The sequence below is a fragment of the Neovison vison genome, chromosome 10 (assembly GCF_020171115.1).
Source record: "Neovison vison isolate M4711 chromosome 10, ASM_NN_V1, whole genome shotgun sequence".
In the NCBI taxonomy this organism is placed as follows: Eukaryota; Metazoa; Chordata; class Mammalia; order Carnivora; family Mustelidae; genus Neogale; species Neogale vison.
Window position 1 is genome coordinate 74,794,277 of NC_058100.1, and position 13,805 is coordinate 74,808,081.

Genomic DNA, 13,805 nt, shown 5'->3' on the forward strand with positions numbered 1-13,805 from the left:
TTATGGTTTGTCTCCCTCCCTATCCCATCTTGTTTCATGGATTCTTCTCCTACCCACTTAAGCCCCCATGTTGCATCACCACTCCCTCATATCAGGGAGATCATATGATAGTTGTCTTTCTCCGCTTGACTTATTTCGCTAAGCATGATAGGCTCTAGTTCCATCCATGTTGTCGCAAATGGCAAGATTTCGTTTCTTTTGATGGCTGCATAGTATTCCATTGTGTATATATACCACATCTTCTTGATCCATTCATCTGTTGATGGACATCTAGGTTCTTTCCATAGTTTGGCTATTGTGGACATTGCTGCTATAAACATTCGGGTGCACGTGCCCCTTTGGATCACTACGTTTGTATCTTTAGGGTAAATTCCCAGTAGTGCAATTGCTGGGTCATAGGGCAGTTCTATTTTCAACATTTTGAGGAACCTCCATACTGTTTTCCAGAGTGGTTGCACCAGCTTGCATTCCCACCAACAGTGTAGGAGGGTTCCCCTTTCTCCGCATCCTCGCCAGCATCTGTCATTTCCTGACTTGTTGATTTTAGCCATTCTGACTGGTGTGAGGTGATATCTCATTGTGGTTTTGATTTGTATTTCCCTGATGCCGAGTGATATGGAGCACTTTTTCATGTGTCTGTTGGCCATCTGGATGTCTTCTTTGCAGAAACGTCTGTTCATGTCCTCTGCCCATTTCTTGATTGGATTATTTGTTCTTTGGGTGTTGAGTTTGTTAAGTTCTTTATAGATTTTGGACACTAGTCCTTTATCTGATATGTCATTTGCAAATATCTTCTCCCATTCTGTCAGTTGTCTTTTGGTTTTGTTAACTGTTTCCTTTGCTGTGCAAAAGCTTTTGATTTTGATGAAATCCCAAAAGTTCATTTTTGCCCTTGCTTCCCTTGCCTTTGGCGATGTTCCTAGGAAGATGTTGCTGCGGCTGAGGTCGAAGAGGTTGCTGCCTGTGTTCTCCTCAAGGATTTTGATGGATTCCTTTCTCACATTGAGGTCCTTAATCCATTTTGAATCTATTTTTGTGTGTGGTGTAAGGAAATGGTCCAATTTCATTTTTCTGCACGTGGCTGTCCAATTTTCCCAACACCATTTATTGAAGAGGCTGTCTTTTTTCCATTGGACATTCTTTCCTGCTTTGTCGAAGATTAGTTGACCATAGAGTTGAGGGTATTTCTGGGCTCTCTATTCAGTTCCATTGGTCTATGTGTCTGTTTTTGTGCCAGTACCATGCTGTCTTGATGATGACAGCTTTGTAATAAAGCTTGAAGTCCGGAATTGTGATGCCACCAACTTTGGCTTTGTTTTTCAATATCCCTTTGGCTATTCGAGGTCTTTTCTGGTTCCATATAAATTTTAAAATTATTTGTTCCATTTCTTTGAAAAAGATGGATGGTACTTTGATAGGAATTGCATTAAATGTGTATATTACTTTAGGTAGCATAGACATTTTCACAATATTTATTCTTCCAATCCAGGAGCATGGAACATTTTTCCATTTCTTTGTGTCTTCCTCAATTTCTTTCATGAGTACTTTATAGTTTTCTGAGTATAGATTCTTAGCCTCTTTGGTTAGGTTTATTCCTATGTATCTTATGGTCTGGGGTGCAATTGTAAATGGGATTGACTCCTTAATTTCTCTTTCTTCTGTCTTGTTGTTGGTGTAGAGAAATGCAACTGATTTCTGTGCATTGATCTTATATCCTGACACTTTACTGAATTCCTGTATAAGTTCTAGCAGTTTTGGAGTGGAGTCTTTTGGGTTTTCCACATAGAGTATCATATCATCTGCGAAGAGTGATAATTTGACTTCTTCTTTGCCGATTTGGATGCCTTTAATTTCCTTTTGTTGTCTGATTGCTGAGGCTAGGACTTCTAGTACTATGTTGAATAGCAGTGGTGATAATGGACATCCCTGCCGTGTTCCTGACCTTAGTGGAAAAGCTTTCAGTTTTTCTCCATTGAGAATGATATTTGCAGTGGGTTTTTCATAGATGGCTTTGATGATATTGAGGTATGTGCCCTCTATCCCTACACTTTGAAGGGTTTTGATCAGGAAGGGATGCTGTACTTTGTCAAATGCTTTTTCAGCATCTATTGAGAGTATCATATGGTTCTTGTTCTTTCTTTTATTGATGTGTTGTATCACATTGACTGATTTGCGGATGTTGAACCAACCTTGCAGCCCTGGGATAAATCCCACTTGGTCGTGGTGAATAATCCTTTTAATGTACTGTTGAATCCTATTGGCTAGTATTTTGGTGAGAATTTTTGCATCTGTGTTCATCAAGGATATTGGTCTATAGCTCTCTTTTTTGATGGGATCCTTGTCTGGTTTTGGGATCAAGGTGATGCTGGCCTCATAAAATGAGTTTGGGAGTTTTCCTTCCATTTCTATTTTTTGGAACAGTTTCAGGAGAATAGGAATTAGTTCTTCTTTAAATGTTTGGTAGAATTCCCCCGGGAAGCCATCTGGCCCTGGGCTTTTGTTTGTTTGGAGATTTTTGATGACTGTTTCAATCTCCTTACTGGTTATGGGTCTGTTCAGGCTTTCTATATCTTCCTGGTTCAATTTTGGTAGTTTATATGTTTCTAGGAATGCATCCATTTCTTCCAGATTGTCAAATTTGTTGGCGTAGAGTTGCTCATAGTATGTTCTTATAATAGTTTGTATTTCTTTGGTGTTAGTTGTGATCTCTCCTCTTTCATTCATGATTTTATTTATTTGGGTCCTTTCTCTTTTCTTTTTGATTAAGTCTGGCCAAGGGTTTATCAATTTTATTAATTCTTTCAAAGAACCAGCTCCTAGTTTGGTTGATTTGTTCTATTGTTTTTTTGGTTTCTATTTCATTGATTTCTGCTCTGATCTTTATGATTTCTCTTCTCCTGCTGGGCTTAGAGTTTCTTTCTTGTTCTTTCTCCAGCTCCTTTAGGTGTAGGGTTAGGTTGTGTACCTGAGACCTTTCTTGTTTCTTGAGAAAAGCTTGTACCGCTATATATTTTCCTCTCAGGACTGCCTTTGTTGTGTCCCACAGATTTTGAACCGTTGTATTTTCATTATCATTTGTTTCCATGATTTTTTTCAATTCTTCTTTAATTTCCCGGTTGACCCATTCATTCTTTAGAAGGATGCTGTTTAGTTTCCATGTATTTGTGTTCTTTCCAAACTTCCTCTTGTGGTTGAGTTCTAGCTTCAGAGCATTGTGGTCTGAAAATATGCAGGGAATGATCCCAATCTTTTGATACCGGTTGAGTCCTGATTTAGGACCGAGGATGTGATCTATTCTGGAGAATGTTCCATGTGCACTAGAGAAGAATGTGTATTCTGTAGCTTTGGGATGAAATGTTCTGAATATATCTGTGATGTCCATCTCATCCAGTGTATCATTTAAGGCCTTTATTTCCCTGTTGATCTTTTGCTTGGATGATCTGTCCATTTCAGTGAGGGGAGTGTTAAAGTCCCCTACTATTATTGTATTATTGTTGAGGTGTTTCTTTGATTTTGTTATTAATTGGTTTATATAGTTGGCTGCGCCCATGTTGGGGGCATAGATATTTAAAATTGTTAGATCTTCTTGTTGGACAGACCCTTTGAGTATGATATAGTGTCCTTCCTCATCTCTTATTATACTCTTTGGCTTAAAATCTAATTGATCTGATATAAGGATTGCCACTCCTGCTTTTTTCTGATGTCCATTAGCATGGTAAATTCTTTTCCACCCCCTCACTTTAAGTCTGGAGGTGTCTTCGGGTTTAAAATGAGTTTCTTGGAGGCAACATATAGATGGGTTTTGTTTTTTTATCCATTCTGATACCCTGTGTCTTTTGATTGGGGCATTTAGCCCATTAACATTCAGGGTAACTATTGAGAGATATTATTTTAGTGCCATTGTATTGCCTGTAAGGTGACTGTTACTGTATATTGTCTCTGTTCCTTTCTGATCTACCACTTGTAGGCTCTCTCTTTGCTTAGAGGACCCCTTTCAGTATTTCCTGTAGAGCTGGTTTGGTGTTTGCAAATTCTTTCAGTTTTTGTTTGTCCTGGAAGCTTTTAATCTCTCCTTCTATTTTCAATGATAGCCTAGCTGGATATAGTATTCTTGGCTGCATGTTTTTCTCGTTTAGTGCTCTGAAAATGTCATGCCAGCTCTTTCTGGCCTGCCAGGTCTCTGTGGATAAGTCAGCTGCCAATCTAATACTTTTACCATTGTATGTTACAGACTTCTTTTCCCGGGCTGCTTTCAGGATTTTCTCTTTGTCACTAAGGCTTGTAAATTTTACTATTAGGTGACGGGGTGTGGGCCTATTCTTATTGATTTTGAGGGGCGTTCTCTGAATCTCCTGAATTTTGATGCTCGTTCCCTTTGCCATAGTGGGGAAATTCTCCCCAATAATTCTCTCCAGTATACCTTCTGCTCCCCTCTCTCTTTCTTCTTCTTCTGGAATCCCAATTATTCTAATGTTGTTTTGTCTTATGGTGTCACTTATCTCTCGAATTCTCCCCTCATGGTCCAGTAGCTGTTTGTCCCTCTTTTGCTCAGCTTCTTTATTCTCTGTCATTTGGTCTTCTATATCGCTAATTCTTTCTTCTGCCTCATTTATTAATGGAGGTGAGAGCCTCCATTTTTGATTGAACTTCATTAATAGCTTTTTTGATTTCAACTTGGTTAGATTTTAGTTCTTTTATTTCTCCAGAAAGGGCTTTTATATCTCTGGAGAGGGTTTCTCTAATATCTTCCATGCCTTTTTCAAGCCCGGCTATAACCTTGAGAATTGTCATTTTGAACTCTAGATCTGACATATTACTAATGTCTGTATTGATTAGGTCCCTAGCCTTCGGTACTGCCTCTTGTTCTTTTTTTTGTTGTGAATTTTTCCGCCTTGTCATTTTGTCCAGCTAAGAGTATATGAAGGAGCAAGTAAAATACTAAAAGGGTGGCAACAATCCCAGGAAAATATGCTTTAACCAAATCAGAGGAGATCCCAAATCGTGAGGGGGGATTTCTCCCCCCTCACGATTGGGTGAGGGATCTCCTCTGATTGGGATCTCCTTTGATTGGGATCTCCCAATCTCTTCTGATTGGGATCTCCCAATCTCTTCTGATTGGGATCTCTTCTGATTTGGGGATAAAAAGAGGTTCAAAAAGAAAGAAAGAAAAAAAAGAAAAAAATAATTTAAAAAAAAGAGATTGAATTAAAAATTCAATCAAGAATTTAAAAAAGAATTAAGAAAAAAAAAGATTGAAGAGATTAGGATCTCTTCTGATTTGGGGATAAAAAGCGGTTCAAAAAAGAAAGAAAGAAAAAAAAGAAAAAAAAAGAATTAAAAAAAAAAGAAAATGAATAAACAAAAGTATAAAAAAGAAAAATATATATATATTAGGTAATCTAGTTAAAAAACGTTAAAAAAGAAAAGGGTAAAAGTTATAAAAAATTTTAGCAGAAGAAGAGAAAAAAAATGAAAAAGAAAAAATTTAAATTAACTGCAAGACTAAAAAATCACAGGCAGAAAGCCATGAGTTCCGTGGTTTGTTTTCTCCTCCTCTGGAATTCTGCTGCTCTCTCCTTGGTATTGAAACTGCACTCCTTGGTAGGTGAACTTGGTCTTGCCTGGATTTCTTGTTGATCTTCTGGGGGAGGGGCCTGGTGTAGTGATTCTCAAGTGTCTTTGCCCCAGGCGGAATTACACCGCCCTTACCAGGGGCCGGGCTGAGTGATCTGCTCGGCCTTGCTTTCAGGAGCTTTTGTTCCCTGAGCGCTATCTGTAGAGTTCCGGAGGACGGAAATACAAATGGTGGCCTCCTGGTCTCCGGCCCGGAGGAGCCGAGAGCCCAGGGCCCGCTCCCCTGTGCGCCCCCAGCGAACAGCTCCTAGTAACTCGCGTCTGCCTAACCTCCGGCCGCGCTCTGAGCTCACCGAGCTTGTGACCGGTTCAAGGCAACTCCGAGCTGCGAGCTTACTGTCGGCTCTGTCTCTGCAGCCGGCTTTCCCGTTCCAATATCCGCAAGCTCTGCGACACTCAGACACCCCCGATCCTTCTGTGACCCCGCGGGACCTGAGGTCACGCCGACCCCGTGTGGGCTTCGCCCCGGTTTAGCCTCCGGAGCGATGTCCCTCAGCGGAACAGACTTTTAAAAGTCCTGATTTTGTGCTCCGCTGCTCCGCCGCTTGCCGGGAGCCGGCCCCTCCCCCCGGGGTCTATCTTCCCGTCGCTTTGGATTCACTTCTCCGCCAGTCCTACCTTTCAGAAAGTGGTTGTTTTTCTGTTTCTAGAATTGCTATTCTTCTTCTCTTCGATCTGCCGATGGATTTGCAGGTGTTTGCAATCTTTAGATAAGCTCTCTAGCTGATCTCCTGCTAGCTGAGGTAGTCTCAGCCTGCTACTTCTCCGCCATCTTGACTCCTCCTCCGCTTTATTTCTTTTATAATTAAGGTTCAAATGAATCTTTTATAAGCTTGATTGATTTTTTAAGTGGAGGGGGCAGGACAGAGGGAGAGAGAGAATTGTAAGCAGGCTCTACACCCTACAACCCTGAGATCATGACCCGAGCCAAAATCCAGAGTCAGACCCCGAACCAGCTGAGCCACCCAGGTGCCCCTGCTTGTTGCTTTAAACGTGATGTGCCTTACCTGCTAGATGTGGTAATATGTGTTCTTTTAGGAATAAGAGCCCTCTGCACATTTAAATTTCGCAGTATGATATTTTCCTAGAAAGAGATATAGACTCTTACTTCATCCTTTACTACATCCATCTACTTCATTCTTTATCCTTATGGGTTCCTGCCTCTTAACTCTCAAATCTGGGGCTTGAAAAACTATGCTTAGCCATGTATTATAGCTGGTTATCCTGAAACGTCCTCTCTCTTGTTTTCCATGGAAAACAATGCATGGAAATTTAGATTAATATCAGGTCATCCTGGAAGTAGACCCCCTTGGAATGATGGCTCCAGAGGTTGGAGAAGGCAGTGACTTTGAAATGGGGGAAATAGTCTTCTTCCCAGATACACCAGGGTCTCCATAGCCCCCAAGTCTCCAGCTGGCCTCAGTGTATGCCCTGAGCATTGTCCCACTCTGCTGTTGTAAGAGAGAAAGGCGCCAGGGCATTCAGTAAGCTCTCTTGTTGTATTTGTCGACCCACTCTTTGTGGAACTCTAGTGGAAATCAGTTCGGTGCCTGTTAAATATAGGCACCCCTCCTGTCTTCACATCTTGTTCTAGGACTGAGCTTAGATGTCTTTTGTGGACTGGGGCTACCAAGACAATTAAAGATACCCTGGCTGTCCAGTTCTCGCCTTGAGATGTGCTCCTGATCTACTGCTTTCCACTTATTTTTCACAGAAAAACATTCTTAGAAAATAACAGTATCCACGTAGCCCCCTAGTGGGGAGGCTGGCCGTGATGGAGGCCACCAGCCTAGGGCCTCACCTGTAACTGGTCTGTGCACAGTACAAGAAACAGGAAACCTCGGGTCTTCTTCCCCAGATATCATGACTTATACAGGGATCTGCCTTCTCTGGCCTCTGACCACTTTCCGCCCAACTCCCCTGCAGATCAGAGAGGGGGTAGATAAGCCAGACCGTCCGGAGGGTGAGATGATGCATATGTAGAGTGGGCGGGACAGGAGCTACACAGCCTGTCTCCCTCTGCACGCACGTCGATCCTCCAAGGCTGGAGGTCAAGTCTGCGGTCATAGCGGTTTGGAGACAGTTCCTTGTCTGTGGTTGCTTTAATAAGAGAGCAGCAGGTGCTTGGGGAATATCCCCAACCCCTTCTGAGCCCAGGGAGCATAGCCCTTCAGTCCTGCATCAGGACGCGTCTGGAGCCCAGCAGGTGCCCTGTGGCAGCAGTCCTGCCCCCAAGGAGCCACAGGGTTGGAACTCCCTACATGGCACACCAGTGCTGCGTGGACATGGCTACTGTCTCTGCAGCACCTGCTGGTGGTCCCGGCCCTCACGCCGTTACTCCGAGGGATCTCAGTTGCGATGGAAAATAATGCATGTCTGTCTTCTTTCAGCGATGGACAACCTGCAGGAGAGAGCTCTGCACATCCGGAAAGTTCTCCTGGTCCTGCCCAAAACCACTCTGATTATCATGAGATACCTCTTTGCCTTCCTCAATCAGTGAGTAGACTTCCCAGTGAACAATGGGATCAGGCCTGGGCTTTGGCCCCCGAAGCTTACCTGTAGAGCTGTGTCAGTTCTCCCGGCCCCGTGCATGTTTGTGGGGGCACCGACTGTGTGCGGGGCACAGTTGTAGGCTGTGCGAGTACATTGCGAAACAAGAGACAAGAGCCCTGATACCGTTAATCTCACATTCCAGGGTAGGAGACAGACAGATAACAGATACCTCAGGCGGGAAAGGGTGCTTAGATGAAGACTAAAGAAGCGTAAGTACAGAGATAGAGTGCGGGAGGGTCAGAATGAAGGTGGGGGGGATAGGGAGAGCCGCTGTAGAGGGAGGTCAGCAGAGGCCTCTCTGAGGAGACTGTGTGAGAGCAGCAGCCCAAATGGAGTCACTGAAGGAGGCACAAAGGGTGTTGAAGGCTGTCAAGGCCCAAGAGTCATGGTCATAATGGGTTTGGATTTGGGAAGCCACTGGAATCTTTTAAGCAGGAGAGTGATAAGATCTGATCTATATATATGCTTTAAGCCCAACAACTTTGAGGAGAAGTTACCATCCAGGGCTGTGAGGAGAAGCAGGGGCCCCTATGCAGAGGCTAACGTGAGGTCTCAGCCACAGGCACTGGGGGCTTCAACAGGGAGACGGGGGGTGAGTCATGAGGGAGGGTGTTGAAGTGGGTTGGGTTTGAGCACAGCACTGACGAGGTGTGGAGAACAGAATCGAGACAAGGCACCCATGTGGCCATGTTCATCTGAGGTGCCTGTCAGGCCTCCAAGCGGAATTTCTGACTGGGCAGTGGGACATAGGAATCTGAAACTCGGAAGAAACCCAGAGTAGAGATACGAGTCTGGAGTGACCATGTACTGATGTTTTAGCTGGTTACCCAGGGAGTGAGCCTAGCTAGAAGAAAGGTCTGAGGGCCAGAGGGGCCCTGGGCTTGGATGGGGCATGGCTTCCTGTGCGAGCAGTGTCCTTGCTGAGGGTGGGCGTTGGGTCCCCACAGGACAGCGAGGCAACAAGCAAGGACATGTGGTGTTTGCCCCATGGGCACCCCTGTCTTCATGTTGCTCCCTCAACAGCCTGGAGCACAGGCTGTATGTGGGCAACAGCAAAGCCAGGTAAGGCCCTGGAGATGTTTCCTTTCAGTCTGCTGTGTCTTAAAAACATTGAAACATTTAAATATTAGGGAATTTTACTTAAAATACCTCAGTTTCTAGCTTCTCTTGAAAACCCCGTTAAACCTGTCACTGATGGCCTCGCCTTCTGCAAGGAAGCCATTCCATGTGGAGTCAGGGCTGCTGTGGGGGGAGGCCGGCCCCCCGACTTCCCATACCTTGCCCTTTGTCTTCACTTTTGCTTCCTGGGCTTTCCTCTCGTGGAGAGACAGTTCTCTACATTCATGAATCTGTCAAAAGAGAAAACAAAATTTCTTCATCTTCCTGGTCAGTTTGGCCTTTGCTTCCGAGGAAAACAAACTTAGTGGCCATCTCATGAGCAGGGCTTGCCTACAGTTCACGGTCAGCCCGGCCCTCTGGGGGTCTCGGCTAGCAGCCCTGCCGGGGGCCTTGTCGAAGCACCCACACCATCCTTCAGCCTGGCTGCCCAAGTGGCCATGTCTGCGCCTTCCCTTAGCCAAGCCCTGACTCAGCACCGCTGCCGCCCACACTCAGCAGCCCTCACGACCCACAGACAGTGTTCACATGCCATGCCTTGAAGGCTGCCAGAATTGGAAACCCCGTACTGACTCTTGAGCCAATCAGCCCCTCGGGACCACCAGTCCTTGTCTCCCCTCATTGACAGACGCCTGCCCACACCAAAGGAGCCTGGTCTGGCCCCCCAGAGTGGGAATGTGAAGAGGTGGGGGGTGCAGACAGGTCCCAGGGCAGCTGCGTGCGGAAGCACCATGGCCTCACTCTCCTCCCTGCGTCTTCTTCCTGCTGAGTGAAGGTGGCAGGGAGCGCGCGGGACAGGGGGAGCGAGAGGGAGCCTCTGGCAGAGGTGGACATGGTGGCCACTGTTGTAGGAAGCATGGGAATTACACCAGTGTAACCATTACTTTTCTTATGTTTTCCTTTTTTGTCTGGTTACCAAAAGGTGTATATGCTCATCAAAGTATTTCGTGGAAAAGATGCAGCATTAATAACCACAGTGTTTCCTAAAATAAAGGATGAAATTCAGGACACAGGTGCTAGAGAATACCACCTCTGGGGGAAGATGGCGGGTCAGAAGTGTACTCATCGACAGATGTGGCGACTGTTGACAGGGAGCTCCTGAGGGAGACTCTGCTGGGCCCCGACTTCAGGACCGCTCTTCTTTGTTGTTCTGCGTCCTGGGGTGTGTGTACTTTATTTCTGACTACAGTCTTTCTCTCGGGCTGTACACCTCCTCAATCTCAAGGAGCCAGAAAACTAGTATGTGTGTAAATGTGTGTGGGACTCCTTACACATGCAGCAGCGCTGTGCGGACTTGTCCTGGTTCCATATGTGTATGTAGCTAGTGTCTTCTGGAGTGCCCGGCCCACTGAATGAACGTGCGCCTGTCCAGCAGGCCTTGTTCATCATTAACATTATATTTTCTAGCATCTACATTAACTACCTATTGCTGTGTAACAAATTACCCTAAAACTTAGCAACTTAAACCAAAAAGCAGTTTCTGGGGGTCAGGAATCCCTAGCGTAGGTGCAGTGTCACGGGGGGCCTCTGGCTCTAGCTTCCTTGAGGCTGCCGTGAGGGAGTGGGGGCAGGGCCGTCGTCTCTTCTAATGGCTCCACTGGGTGGCATCCGCTTTTCAAGCCCACTTGTGTGGTGTTGGCGGGATTTAGTTCCTCGCAGGTTGTTGGACCGAGGACCTTCCTTGCTGGCTGACTGTTGGCCAGAGGCCTTCGTCAGTTCTTCACCTTGCAGGCCTCACCACAGAGCTGTTCACAACATGGCAGCTGGCTTCCTTCCAAGCACGTGAATGAGAGAACACCCAAGACAGAAATCATAGTCCTTGGTAACCTAATCTCAGAAGTGACGTCCCATGCCTTCTGCCATTTTCCATTCACCAGAAGTGAGTCACTAAATCTAGTCCAAACTTCAGAGGGAGAATATTACACCAGGGTGTGAAAACCGGTAGGCAGTGATCATGGGGGTCATTTAGAGGCTGCCTACCATAGCCCGTGTGCTGCCCAGGACTTGTTGGCCCCCGACAGTGTCCTTAGCTCCCCCTCACTGCAGCCGACTCCGTTTTTTGCCTTTTGAAACCTGCTTTCTTCAGATGTCAAACAATATAGTCTTCTAGGCTCTTATTGGTCAAGTGAGGTCCACGGACCATCATTTGGGAGATCGTTAAAAATGCCGAGTCTCAGCCCTTCCTGCTCAAAGACCATTGAATCCGAATCTGTGTTTTAACCAGGTCCCCTGCTGAGTCTCATGCTCATGAAAGTCCGAGAAACACTGCTGTAGGCCCTCAAAGGCTCAGGTCCTCTTTTTCATCTGAATGAGAGAGTGAACCGGGGTGCTGTTCGCCCTATTAAGGTGCCCCGGTGTCTCCAGAAAAGCTGAATCTTCCTCAAAATCTCACCAATCTCCAGGTGCCTCCCTGTTTGGAAGGATTCTGGGCAGTTCTGACTTTCACAAGGAGCGTTTTGGCCTCCACATGCAGATGGACAAGTAGAGTTGTGGTTAGGGTGTCTTGGAGTGCCCACAGCTATTCGTGGGCTTATCTATTCCCTTATTTAACACATATTTATTAAGCATCCACTGTGGGCCAGGCCCTGTTTTCAATGCTAAGCACCTAAGAGTGCACCGAACAGTCCAGGTGTCCCATGGGATCCCTTTGGGGTTCATGTTCTATGGAAGAAGACAGAGCAAACGCTTGAGTACACATACCCTGTATCAGAGGAAGAGCGCTCTAGAGAAAAGGAAGCAGGTCAGGGAACTGGCGAGTGCAGGGGACAGGGCAAAAGTTTGCTCTTTAAGAGACAGTGGTCAGCAGGAGACCGTGAGCCGTGAGGTAGGAGGAGGACCTAGAGAGAATGGTGTCCCAGTAGCCATGTAGAGGAAGAGGGAGTGAAACCAGAGGTAAAGGGGATGGCAGGCCTGCTGAGGAAAGGACTCAGAAACGGGTTAGCAGTGGGGAGAGCACTGGTGCCCCCAAGGAGTGTTGTCCTGATGGAGTGGAAGGGGCCAGACCCGGATGGTGTGAGGTCGGGAGAGAAGGGCTGCCGCTGATGGCTAAATCACGTGTGGTAGGTCCCTACAGCGGACCTACCTGTCTGGCCCTACAGGGGCATGCCTGCAGCGTGGATGCACCTGGAAAACATCCTCCTGGAGGAAAAAACCAGACACAGAAGCCTGCATGGGGCTTCATCTGCTGTGTCTGGAACAGGCAAATCTGCAGTGACAGCAGATCCGTGGAGCCAGGGACTTGGGGGAGGGGAGGATGGTGGGGGTGGGGCGTGACTGCCAATGGACATGGGGTTTCCTTTCTTGTGATGAAAGTGTCCTGGAACCTAGACAGTGGTGATGGTTGCACAACATTGTGAATATGCTAAATGGCACTGAATTAGACACTTTAAAATGGTGAAAATGGTCGATTTTGTGGTATGTAGATTTTACCACAATAAAGTTGGGGAAGGGCAAGAGAGACAGCCTATGTGTCTGCTCGGGCTGCTGTAGCAAAGTGACTAAGTGACTTCAACAGAAATTCATTTTCTCGTGGTTCGGGAGTCTAGAAATCCAAGATTAAGGTGCCGGCAGGGGCAGTTTCTGCTGAGGAGTCCCTCCTTGGCTTGTAAGTCCCTCTGCCTCCCCCTGTGGCTCTCCTCTGTGCACGGAGGGAGAGCTCTGGGGTCTTTGCCTCTTCCTAGAAGGACAGCAGTCCTCTTGGCTTCAGCCCTCTCCCTTAGGATCTCATATAACCTTAATTATCTCCTTAAAGATCCTTTCTCCAAATGCAGTCCCATGGGAGGGGGGTGGGTAGAGTTTCATCACAGGAATCTGGGGAGGGGGGACACAATTCAGTCCATAGCAGAAGGGGTGGGGATGAATCAGAGAATCACAGACAACAGGTTCAGATAAGTCCCAGAAAGTTTTCTAAGAAATGGGTCAGTAATGTTGTCTGGACATGGGGTTTAGAGGGGATTCCTTTTCATGGGGCCAGTATTCCTGCATGTTTGTATGCTGGTGGGAATGGCCCAGTGGAGAGGAAACCTGACGGTGCAGTTGCTGGACGGATACTCTTGCTGGAGAGAGAGGATGGAGTTCACTGCAGGGGAAGGAAGGCGGGACATGAGGGCACAGAGGCAAGTCCTTTAGTAGATGCGGGGAGCACGAGGAAGCCGACCCTTGGCATCAGAGGTGAGAGAATGACAAGGTGAGTGACAAGATGCCTTTGAAGGACCATCAGGAAACATCAGCCAGAATTACACCGGACTTCTTACCTCTTAGCCTTTTGGGGACATTGGGGAATGCTGTTAAATCATGGATTTAGGGGGGGAAGTTGTAGTGTCTTCTATTGGAAAAGCTTTTAAAGGCCTGATGGATTCTCAGCCCCATGACTTGCCTGGGGCCATGGTGAATAATACAATTTCTCTTCATCCCTTTCAAACCTAAAATCAACTCCAAAGCTTTAATATCTTACCCATAGTCTGTTGGTTGTTGCCAAATCAAACCCCTGGGACCAGTGAAGC

At 46.3% G+C, this 13,805-nt stretch overlaps 1 protein-coding gene across 8 annotated transcripts in view; it reads left to right on the forward strand.

The window, feature by feature from the left end:
* Positions 1–13,805, forward strand: part of SRGAP2 (SLIT-ROBO Rho GTPase activating protein 2) — a 236,557-nt gene that overhangs the window by 202,232 nt on the left and 20,520 nt on the right. For all 8 annotated transcript variants that reach the window (XM_044267770.1, XM_044267772.1, XM_044267771.1 and 5 more), the window contains one exon: positions 8,025–8,130. In XM_044267770.1, the coding sequence (XP_044123705.1) occupies positions 8,025–8,130 (106 nt within the window). The remainder of the gene's footprint in view (positions 1–8,024; positions 8,131–13,805) is intronic.